The sequence below is a fragment of the Mustela nigripes genome, chromosome 4 (assembly GCF_022355385.1).
Source record: "Mustela nigripes isolate SB6536 chromosome 4, MUSNIG.SB6536, whole genome shotgun sequence".
Classification (NCBI taxonomy): Eukaryota; Metazoa; Chordata; class Mammalia; order Carnivora; family Mustelidae; genus Mustela; species Mustela nigripes.
This window is the reverse complement of record NC_081560.1, coordinates 89,723,713-89,736,203: the sequence shown is the minus strand read 5'-3', so window position 1 is coordinate 89,736,203 and position 12,491 is coordinate 89,723,713. Positions and strand designations below refer to the sequence as shown.

Below are 12,491 nucleotides of genomic sequence, written 5' to 3'. Positions count from 1 at the left end.
TGTCAAACACATACTTTAATGAATGAATGAGTGAGTGAATGAATGAATGGTTTAGATCCCACATAATGGTAGGTGCTCAGTCTATGTTTATTATCAGTCATGAAATACATTTACCATGGATTAAGATGCTGAACCACAGCATGGAGCCTCTTTATAGTTGTCAGCTCTGCAACTAAACTGATTATAGATGGGTAATATACACCACAACTGTTAACAGTACTTAACCCCGAAAGGGCAATGTTCATTGGAAGGGGATCTATACCTTTATTTGTAGCATTAATGTGTTCTATTTTTCCCAAAAGATTTATTATTTAATTAAAATACCAATATTAAAACAAAAATTTAAAGGTTTGAAAGTAACGCTTAGGAAGAAAAGCAAAAGGGAGCAGTATTTTTCAATCTGAAGGCAGTCAAAAGGAGAGTAATTTTAAAGGTAGATTAACAGAAAGTGGGCTTAATGCAATATGAAAATTGGTGCATACAACTATGAGAATAGAAACAGGATATTCTGAGTCATAGAATAACATTTCAAAATACCAGATTTTTTTTAAGATTTTATTTTTTTAAGATTTTTTCATTTATTTATTTGACAGAGATCACAAGCAGGCAGAGAGGCAGGCAGAGAGAGGAGGAAGCAGGCTCTCTGCCGAGCAGAGAGCCCGATGTGGGGATAGATCCCAGGACCCTGGGATCATGACCTGAGCCAAAGGCAGAGGCTTTAACCCACTGAGCCACCCAGGTGCCCCCAAATACTAGATTTTTATCAAGACGTGGTCCTGCCCATGTGTGAGAACTAAACCCATGAGTATTCAATTCTGGGATTCTGTAATGCTTAAAAGATGGGAAAATTAAAACTTAACACTAAAATACTGCTTTAAGAATTGTCTTTAAAAAAAAAAAAAAAAAAAGAGTTCTCTTAACACTTTTCCCCTCAACAGAAAACTGAAGGGGCATGAATCAAAACAAAAATTGTTTGAAAATCCAAATGTTTTTATTAATATCAAGTATTTTCACTGGCTTACTTCTCTGTCCCCTCTAAGCGAAGTATATCCAATATTGCTTTATTAGATTGTGCATATACCGTAATAAGTAAATTCTACTTAGTTTCTAGGCCAAAATTTAACAGATTACAGTTACAAACCAGTGAAGAAAAATAAATCCACTTCGGTCAAAATATAGTATGTTTGAGTATGATTACATCAAACCTCAATTAACATCAATATTTGATGGCTAATCTAATAATTAGAAAAGTATACTTTTGTTCTAGGTACTTGTGATTTTTTTCCACGTACAGCTGACCCTTCAACAACAGGGGTCTGAACTGCGTGAGTCCGCTTGCTTATACACGAGGTTTTTTTCTATATGGTATAGTACTGTATTTTTCTCTTCTTCTATTAACTTTCTTGGTGACATTCTTTCCCTAGCTCATTGTTAAGAATACAGTATATAATACATATAAGATGCTAAATATGTATCAACCGTGTATATAATCAGGCTATTATTAAAATTTGGGGGGAGTCAAAAGTTATACGTGGATTTGACTGTGCAGGGGGGCCAGCACCCCTAATTCCCACGTTGTTCAGGGTCAACTGTACTTATGATATAGGACTTTTTCAAAATGCTGAGATTGGACTACAGGACTTTTCCAGAAAGAGGTAGGACACTCTTCCCGTATGTTAGAACAAAGTCTACAGCAGCTCTGTATACCTCATTATAGTAAAGTTACTTAATGTGAGTTAAAAAATTATGTTCAGATTATCTTTTCCACTTATATTTTAGTGGTATCTAGTTAGTATTTACACAATAATTTTGAGCAAATGGTTTTTACAGGGCAGAATGGATATAGTTTCTCATGGTTTTTGCAACTGACAGTTCCCCAAATATTGTATTATACTGAGAACAAGCATGCCACTGAAGAAATATTAACATTCGACTTGCTGGGTTTCATCTCAAAAAAAGTGAATCTAATTTTACTGTAAAAGTTGTATCAACACATCAACACAGAAAACTTGGCATTCACCCAAATGTGTCATCATTAGGTAAAAATTCATCTAGGCAAAATAGTATTTATGCTTCCATTTTATTGTTTTTAAGAATTAAACTGCCACCTCAGTAGTCTTAAGAGCAATATAATGAAACATACATACATTTAATTTAGACTTATGTCCATCATAGCTTCAAAGGCTTCCCTGAAATAAGGCTGGGATTCACATCTTTTTCCTTAAGGAAAGAAACACTAACAGTAATTTTGTTATCCTTCTCCCCACCCGCCCTCATTCAAACAATAACTGGATGAATTCAAGTCTAACACCATTTAAAAATTTTGTCTGCTGCAACACATTCATCTGATCTGCCTCCCTGCATAACACATATTTTTTAAACCTAACTGAAAAGAAATCATTTTTAAAGTCTATGAGAATTCTCTTAAACATGTGGAAGTTTATCATGATACTGTTTTGTCCAATACATAGGCTGAGTGGTTTCATACCACGTTCAGCTCTAGTGAATTTCAGTAAAAACAGGAGAGCTCCTTAGAGAAAGTTGAAAAGCTCTGAAGTGAATTTGGCTATTTTCTTATCACAAGAAACAAAGAATGGTATTGGGTTTTCAACAGTAATATTTTAACAGCTCCTAAACAGGGGCATGAAAAGGAATCAAGTTTGCACCAGTCCAAGTACCTACAGTAATATGATAGAAGCACTCACCACCACCATTTCACACTAGTTCATACTTCACTCCCACGCTTCTAGTAACAAGAATTTCTCACTACATCTATTGCATTAACACTGGACTCTCAAACTGCTAGATGTGAAAAATCACTCCATTAACTTAAAAAAAAAAAGCATATTCATTATTTTCAGCTGGTCAAGGTTGAAATGATCATTGATATCATCTCTAACTTCAGCTCTAAATTCATAGATGCCTCTGCATCTGATGATCCAAGATGAGAAACTGTTTTCTGCTTGTATCTGACAGAATTAAATGGTAAATTAGCCATCAGTTCACCCTTTGTCAAAAAGAAGTGTTCTAAATTTATGCACTACAAACTAGTTATAAATGATATCTGCATACTACATTTTTCATGTTTATATTATGCACCATTTTAGGGGGGAGGAAATACTTCACAGGGGTTTATTCAAAGGATATAAAATAATATCCTAAGAGTATTGATTTATACATACGAGATCTGTATAAAACATTAAGTGGTCATCTTAGCTGGACTGTAACAAGCCCCTATAATGCAAAAGCTGACTCTAAAGGCACCTTATAAAGCTCTGAAATTCACAATTTAGTCATCACTTTTCTCCAATACAAAATCGTCTGGTGGTCTGCACTGTTGACTCCCTTTTAAAACGTTCCAAATTTTATAGTGCTTAACCAATGAAAGGAATGGGAAATAATTAACACTTTAAAAATTTCAAGTTAGAGAAAAAAACCTTATCACACAGTAATGAAACCTGAGCAACGCAAGTTTGTGATTACAAGAACGTCCTTCATTAATACAGTATTCCTCGATGGCATTCAAATTGTACTTTAAAACCCAATAGACAAGAACCCACTCAAAGCACAGATCAAACTCTACCAGGAAATGAGGAATTATACAAAGCCTATTCAGCCCTAAATATTTAAGTTTAAGACAATGAGCAGAGTAGAACACACTTCATCTAGATAACACAGTTTTAAACAGTTCTATAAAATAATGTTACTTAAGATTAGTAAATGTGGTGCATCATGTGATTCCCACCATTCGGTAGAAAGAATTAACGAGTAACAGTATTCCCCAATAGCTTGGAGCCTGTAGAGTCAATTGCTTTGGCCGTATCTTTCCAAATAACTACTAATGCCTTTTAATATTACGAACATAAATATGGAATTCCAATGTATTTTGGTGCTCCTGAGGCTGCCTAAAAACAAAAAGGCATCCAAGTGAAGTGCATTATATATTTAATATACCTCAAAATTTCAGTGCCTAAAATGTGAAATAATTCTCTACCATTTAACAGTCTGCCTTACAGTAAATTCTAGTAGATTTTTACTTTTAGGATTTTATTGTAACTTTGGGAAATTAGTGGTAAAACATATGGTTTTAAAAAACAGTATGTGGCTGCACTTAAATTCACATAAAAATAGCATTTTTACAACCATTTTGAAATTTTATCCTCTTACACAGGTTAACAAAATGTATCACAAGAAAAACTAAATGTTGGATTTAACAAAAGCCGTATTTTTAGAAGTGGAACAATGAAAAATTCTTCTCAAATTTTTTACAAATGGTCACCTCTGGGTCAATTTACCACACTAGGGGAACAAAGTTGTTAAAACGTAGCTGTGCTCAACTGAGCCACTCATCTGCACTACGGTATAGTACTTGAAGTCAATCCTAAGGTCAAGATTTAAAACCATTTTAAGAGACAAGACCCTAAATGTTTTGCGGTCACCTCAGTAAGAGGTACTCTTCCTTCCCCCAAACAGTCAAAGCTTAATTAAAAGATTGACTATACATAAGTTTTTGTTTTTCCTCATCATATCTTCAGTTCAAAGTACTATTAATCATTGGTAATACGGTCTATATCTTGTCTGATCTGGATGATGTGGTCCAGGAAGTGGGGTTTGAGAAGGCGGACCCTGCATTCGTGGAGGAGGAGGTGGCCCTCTCGGTGCAGGCCATATACCAGGACTCATTCCCCCTGGTTGTGTAAATGGAGGGCTCAGAGTTCCTTGATCTTCACTGAACTGGGGTAAAGAGTTAGGATTGTAATGGTGAGGAGGGGGTGCGGTTACAGGCGGACCACCATGCTGAGGTGGGGGAGGTCCTGGAGGAGGATGGTTCATATAAGGTGGCATCTGGGCAATAATATGTCCAGGGGGAGGGGTGATTGGTGGTGGAGCAGAGGTCATTGGTGGAGGTGGAGCTTGGCTATACACCAAGTGAGGAGTACCTGCAGCCTGGGGAGGATGTGGCATTGGATGGCTGATTGGTGGTGGAGGAGGTGGGGGTGGTGCGTAATGTTGCTGTGGAGGCATAATATGATGCGGGTGCGATACCACTGGTTGGCCCTGATATTCAGGATGGTGGTGAGCAGGTGCTGGGGCAGGAGGTGGTGGTTCTCTAGCACCTGAATTTGAGTCATCCTGAATAGGGACAGTTATTAGATTGCTGTGTTTTCTTGTTGAAATACGAAAGGTTTCCTGACTGACCGAGCGAGGTGGAGGTGGAGCCATGGACAGCTCTGCAGGAGGAGCACGGATGTCCTCGTGTGGCTGGGTATAGTGCTCGTGCGGCACGTGCTGCAAAGGGGGTGGTGGCATCATGATGTGCTGCTTTGGCGGGATATGGCTCATATGGTGCTTGTCTGGCGGCATTATAAAGCGATCGGGGATTTCGGCTGGCGGTGGGGCAATAGGAGGATGGACGCTTTCGAGCGAAGCACGGGTAACAGGTTTTCCAGCTCTCATGTGGCGGTGGTTGATATGAGCCTGTAAGTCCCTCTGAGACAAGTACGTTCTCTTGCACCCTTGAACAATGCTACACATGAAGAGAGAACCTCGCGTACACTGCTCGATTCGCTGCACAGGATCACTACAGCTAAATTAAAAGGGGGAAAAAAACGATTTACTGAAAGCAGACTATAAAAACAACGCACGTAACTTCACAGCTACGCCTGTTTCTAAAATCAGTTGTGGAAAACACTGCAGAAGTGCACGATTAAAAGCTATAGTTACTGTATGTGAACCTTTAATCTCTCCCACTCTGTGGTCTGTTCCCTATTAAGCGTCAGCTTTTCCACCAAACTCAGAACTCTTACTACAACAAAACATTACAAGTGCTCATCAAACAGAGTATGTTTTAAGAAAAGACCTAGTCTTAAACTATAAGAGACTCTTAATCTCACAAAACAAACTGAGGGTTGCCACAGGGTAAGGGGGTAGCTAGAGGGTGGTGGGGTTATAAACATAGGGGAAGGTACATGCTATGGTGAGTGCTGTGAAGTGCGTAAACTTGGCGATTCACAGACCTGTACCTCTGGGGCTAATAATACATTATATGTTTATAAAAAAATTTAAAAATTATATATATATTTAAAAAAAAAAGGAAAAGACCTAGTCTTCCTAAGACCTCAAATGATCTGGTTGTCTCAAACAACTCTATGCTTTGCATCCATTTGCAAAAATATGCAGAAGGGATAAACCGAAGATCTGTCATAGTCATGGAATCCAAACTTATTTAGTATTTACTGAACAGTAAGCACATGCTGAGCAAACAATATGATGTAGACGATGCTATGAGGACCACCCAAACGAGTATGATCACCCTACTCATCAGGGCTCCTAACATTCAAAACTGTCAACAACTTCAGTTCAAACCCTGACTTATCCAGAGTCTCTTAAGGAAGAATTACCAGACAATTTCACTACTAAAAGTATTACACACTCCCTTCTAAACTTTAAGCACTAAATTTAACTCATTCTTACTGACTCAGGGTCAAAATTATAACTCTTTTTCATTCACTGTATTTAATCCACACTTGCGTTTGGAGTTTTTTTCAAACAGGAAAAAAGGACTGAACCAGGTATCAGAAGAAGTAGGGTCAAGCATTGGCTCTGTAAACTTGGGAGAGGTTTTTTAATCTTTTTGTTTATTTCTTCATCTGCACCATGGGGTTTAAACATGCATTCTACCTGACTCACCATGGTTTTTTTAATCTACTTTGCCCTACTCAGAGAAAGATATTCTAGGATAAATAAAACAATGAACTAGTGATTCAGCACTACGTATGCACAGATACAAGCCACAATTGCAGAGTGTGTGTGCTGGGTCATCTGAAAAGAAATTAAATGGCTCTACACTCTTGAGTTTGAGTTGAGCCTACACTTCCATCCTTGCTGTCAGGCTGGCTGGCACTCCTTGAACCTAGTAGGTTTCCCATAAGTGGCCATTCGGCACAGTTCTTTTTTTGCTTCTAATCTGCTACAAACTTGGAAGTACCTCTACAGTAACAGGATGTAAGGCACTTTGTTTTGGGTGATGCTTAAAAGCAACAGTGTATGGTATTCATATTAGCTTGGATTTCCATTTCTTCACTTCCTGATTTGAGTCTGATAAGCCAAAGAGGCTTATGTTCTCTAATAGCTAAGGGCCAACCAGTGAGGTGCTTACTAGGGAGTTACTCTTAATATCTCGAAGACTAAATTCCTTTTAACTATTAATATTAGAAGACTTAGTGAATCACCCTTTCTCTCTCAGTGATGCCAATCCTCCTACAACTGTCCATAATTCTGTTCTGAACCAATATTTCCAATCTTGGGCTAGCTTCTGACACAGGTCATAAAATCTCAGAAGCCTATAGTTGTTCCAAGGAAGTCTGTCACAAAGCTTTCTCAAGCCTTCTATCAATGGATAGAATTTATTCTGGATCTTTTAAGACCATCCCAAACTGGATCAATATCAACCAATACCTCTAGATCTTCTTTATAACTTGTCTGAGCTGATGCCATGATGGTGTCCTAAGATGTACTCGAGACATAAATAAGATTTGAAGGCAATAAGTAAGAGCTTATACTTAACATAGCACTTATTATATACTAGGTACTATATATTCACATACTAGTTTAGTTCTAACAACACAGGGAGGTAGATACTATTATTAGCTCCATTTTACAGATGAAGAAACAACCTGTCACATAGCTAATAAGTGGCTGAATAGAGATATGAAGTCAGGAATTCTAATTCCAAAGTCTCTGGGCTCAATCACTGGTTGATACTACCTCTATAATGTGCCATCAGGGGAAAAAAAAAACCAAACAAACAAAAAAACTCTTTTGATTTATAACACTAATTCTATGATGACAAATGTATTTGTTTTGGCCAATCTGAATTGACAGATAATAGCTTCCTAGCCCTATCCTAAGGGGAAGGCTAATAGCTACTCTGGGCTCACCAAGAAAGATGAGCCATGTCTGCATACTTGATATCCTGCTGCTGATTTACATCATACCCTGACCTTTAACCTAGTTTACAATTCATCCCATCACAAGCTTTATTATTTAAAAATGTAATGATAATCTTACCCTGGACACATCTTATCTCCTTTTTTTTCATGTAAAATAGCACAGTCATAGCAAAAAACATGCTTGCATGGAATCTGTGAACAGAGACATATTAGTTAAGCACAATAGAATTTAAAATATTTCCATAAAAAAATAGACATAGAAGGCACTTGAGAACTATTCCTCAAAAACACCGTTTATTAAGTATTAGAATAAGTACTAGAAAAGCAACAGTTAACCTTTTTCAGTAACAAAGCAATAGAAACCTTGGCCCTTTCCCCAATAAATATATACATATGCATCTGCTTACACTTTCTGGAAATATAAACACTATGAGTTTTATCCTGTGTTTCCTAGCATGTGAAGCTCCTAATGAAGCCCACACTATTCAAACCAATCTACAGATTTAATGCAATTTTTCACAGAATTAGAACAAAAAATCCTATAGTTTGTATGGAACCACAAAACCTTGAACAGCCAAAGTGTAATCTTGAGAAAGAACAAATCTGGAAGTATCACAATCCCAGCTGTCAAACTAAACTACAAAGCCGTAGTAATTGAAACAGGATGGTACTGGCACAAAACAGACAAATGAATGAAACAGAACTGAGCCCAGAAATAAACCCATGCTCATATGGTCAATTAATCTATGACAGAGGAAGCAAAAATACACAATGGGGGAAAATGCTGTCACTTCAATAAACGGTGATGGGAAACTGGACAGCCAAGAAAAGAATGAAACTGAAAAACTGAACCACTTTCTTATACCATACACAAAAATAAACTCAAAATGGTTTAAAAAACTACATGTTTGACATGAACCTGAATTCCTAAAAGAAAACACAGGCAGCAATTTTCTGGAAAGCAATCTTAGCAACATTTTTCTAGAGGTCTCTCCAGGCAAAGAAAACAAAAGCAGAAATAAATAACTGGGACTACAACAAACTAAAATGCTTTTGCACAGCAAAGGAAACCATCAACAAAACAAAAAGACAACCTGCGAAATGGGAGAAATTTGCAAGTAAGATATCCAATTAGGGGTTAATACCTAAAACACATAAAGAACTCATACAACTCAACACCAAAACAAACAAACAAAAAACCAAACACCACTCAATAACCTGATTAAAAATGGGCAGAGGACCTGAATAAACATTTTTCCAAAGAAGAGAGATGGCCAATAGTCATGTGAAAAGAAGCTCAACATCACTAACCATCAGAGAAATGCAAATCAAAACCACAATGAAATACCATCTTAAAGGGGCGCCTGGGTGGCTCAGTGGGTTAAGCCGCTGCCTTCGGCTCAGGTCATGATCTCAGGGTCCTGGGATCGAGTCCCGCATCGGGCTCTCTGCTCAGCGGGGAGCCCGCTTCCCTCTCTCTCTCTGCCTGCCTCTCCGTCTACTTGTGATTTCTCTCTGTCAAATAAATAAAATCTTTAAAAAAAAAAAAAAAAAAAAGAAATACCATCTTAAATCTGTCTGAATGGCTAGTATCAAAAGGACAAGAAAGAACATGCTGGTGAGAATGTGGGGAAAAAAGAACCCACACTTTCCACTGTTGGCACAGCCACTGTGGAAAACTGTATGGAAGTTTCTCAAAAAACTAGAACTTGAAGTACCATATGATCCAGTAATTCCACTTCTGGGAATTTACCTGAGGAAAACGAAAAACACTAATTTGAAAAGGCATATGCACCCTTATGTTTACTACAACATTATTTATAATATTCAAGATAGGGAAGCAACCCAAGTTGTCTAATGATAGATAAATGGATAAAGAAGATGTGGTACATATACACAATGGAATATTTTAAAATCATAATAAAGCAATAAATAATATAGAAACAATAGTAAAATAAAATAATACAAATAAAAATATAATAATAAAAAATACACTCAAAGAATTAGATCTTGCATCTGCAACAATGTGGATCAACCCAGAGGGTGTCATGCTAAGTCAAGTTAGTTCAGAGAAAGACAGGGGCACATGAGTGGCTCTGTCGGTTAAATATCCGACTCTTGATTTTGGCTCAGGTCAAGATATAAGGGTCATGAGACTGAGCCCCACATCAAGCTCCGCACCCAGCAGGGAGTCTGCTTCTCTTCCTCTGCCCCCGCACCACCCCTCTTGCTCATGAGCACACACACTCTCTCTCCCTTTAAATAAATCTTTAAAAACAAAACAGAAAGACAAATACCATATGATTTCACTTACATGTAGAATGTAAAAAACAAAACAAATACAACAAAAAGAGAAACAGTCATAAATACAGAGAACACATTAGTGGTTGTGGCAAAATAGGTGAAGGTGATTAAGAGGTACAAACTTCCAGCTATGAAACAAACAAGTCACAGGAATGAAAAGCATCATGGTAAGCACAGTGTAATGTATGTAATTGTCAAACTACTATGTCGTACACCTGTAACTTATTTATTTATTTACTGAATGATTTTATTTACTTGACAGAGAGAGACACAGTGAGAGAAGGAATACAAGCAGGTGGAGTGGGAGAGGGAGAAGCAGGCTTCCTGCTGAGCAGGGAGTCCAATGCCAGGCTTAATCACAGGACCCCGGGATTATGACCTGAGCCGAAGGCAGACGCTTAACACTTAATGACTGAGCTACCCAGGTGCCCATGTGAAACTAATTTAACGTCAACTATACTTCAACTAAAATTAAAATTTAAAATAAAAAAAATTTTTTTTAAAAAGCTCCCAAAGAATACTATAACCATGTTTTATCTTATCCTGTTCCTCCTGAAACTATTCCAATAGCATTTTTCTCTGACAGTTAATGAACCTATAAAACTCTAAAAATAAATCAAAAGGAAACAAAAATGATGTTAAACCATTTTAAAATTCACAATCCATTACTGTTATTTAGTTATGTTATACAGCAAAGCAAGGGAGTACAATTTATGCCCTCTACCAGCAGACATGTTACTGAGTTCAATTTTTTTTTTCAAACACAAATGTGAAATTACCTTTTTTTAAGGGAGGATTGTGTCAAAATTACTATAAAATTACAGCTGGGGGTTGTAATTGTTTTTAATGATTAGTCCAATTCTCCAAAATTCTAAATAGTATTAGTTTTACATTAAGTTATAACCATCAAAAATGAATTACTCTTTAAACAAGAAAAAAATTTTTCCTTAATGAACTGTAATAAATGTACACTAACAGGTATCAAACAGTCCAAAGAAGTAAGTTTTCAGAAGTCAGTTTCCTTAGTATTTTTCAACTAATTCAAGAATTTGTCAGTTAAATGCATGTTATCCCAAAATTTCCCTTAGCTATTTCATACTTATTTAAAAATGTCACAAACTTAGTCATTGAACCGTGATAAACCTACCTACTTAAATTTCAGAATCCTATCTCTACGCAAATGTTTACGTTTACTAAAACATTTAATTTAGTAATACTTACCATTCGCCCATAGATTTTAATAGGCAATCCACATTTGTCACAGAAATGAACTGGTGTATCATCCTTTTCACCTAAGATGTTTATCTGTTGAAATGATATAATTAAAATTTCCTTTTTAAGCATTTCTAAAAATTATATTTATAATTTATGCAATGAATTGGTTAGTATTTATAAAAACTGTTAGAACCACTAAGGTTTTTTGGGTATAATTCCCATATATTCCATATCATTAGCTGTGCCACTGTTAGGGTTTTTTTTCTCTTAGTGTTTAAGGTTACTGATTTTACTTGACTTTACTGAAAATTACTTCAAATTATTTTTTAAAATAGTTGAAACAGGACATTAATGAACACATCATTTGAGTGTTCTAAAAAGTGTAATAGCTGTAATAAAAGCTCAAACCATTCTTTAAGTATTCTGATTGTTTTTTTATTGTTCTAATAAAATTTATTTTTAGTTATACCTGGAAGTCCCAAAAAAGGTGTCCAGGAAATCTTCTCTGATTTCCAAACAGTTCACCCCCTTTACAGTCATACCGTTCTTCTTCATTATAATCAAATCCTTCTGAGAAAAGAAAGTGTTAAAGATTAACTTTTCACAGCCTAAATTTCATTTTGGAAGTACATGCAACATGGCACCACAGACCTGTTCACTGAAAAGCCCATCTGACGCCTTTCAAAGCTCTTCTAAGGACAAGATAATCAAGACTAGTTTAAATTGAGTTTAAAATATCAGCTAGAAATGATCTTGGCAACCATCTAGTCCAATTCTCTTACTTCACATTTGAGAATATTGTAGTTTGGAGACCCATAATAACACACAGACTAGTGGTAGAGCCAGAAACAGACCTCTAGAAATCTTTACTCTCACTCAAGTGCTCTTATTAACTCAACAGACTATCCCTAACATAAAACTTCACTAATTACCATCATCACACTTGTTGCACAAACTTTATCACCACTTATTCTAATCTACCTACAAAAGTGGTATCATGTTACAAGTGGGTGATTTTTT

At 36.5% G+C, this 12,491-nt stretch overlaps 1 protein-coding gene across 5 annotated transcripts in view; it reads right to left on the bottom strand.

Moving 5' to 3' along the window:
* Positions 1 to 2,061: 2,061 nt before the first annotated feature.
* The window catches only part of CBLL1 (Cbl proto-oncogene like 1), a 20,423-nt gene continuing 9,993 nt past the window's right edge, over positions 2,062 to 12,491 (bottom strand). For 3 of the 5 annotated variants that reach the window (XM_059397042.1, XM_059397044.1, XM_059397046.1), the window contains exons 3-6: positions 11,941 to 12,041; positions 11,478 to 11,561; positions 8,071 to 8,144; positions 2,062 to 5,587 (exon numbers count right to left, since the gene is read on the bottom strand). In XM_059397042.1, the coding sequence (XP_059253025.1) occupies positions 4,552 to 5,587; positions 8,071 to 8,144; positions 11,478 to 11,561; positions 11,941 to 12,041 (1,295 nt within the window). In that variant the 3' untranslated portion in view covers positions 2,062 to 4,551. The remainder of the gene's footprint in view (positions 5,588 to 8,070; positions 8,145 to 11,477; positions 11,562 to 11,940; positions 12,042 to 12,491) is intronic. The other 2 variants (XM_059397043.1, XM_059397045.1) reach the window with 1 other exon arrangement.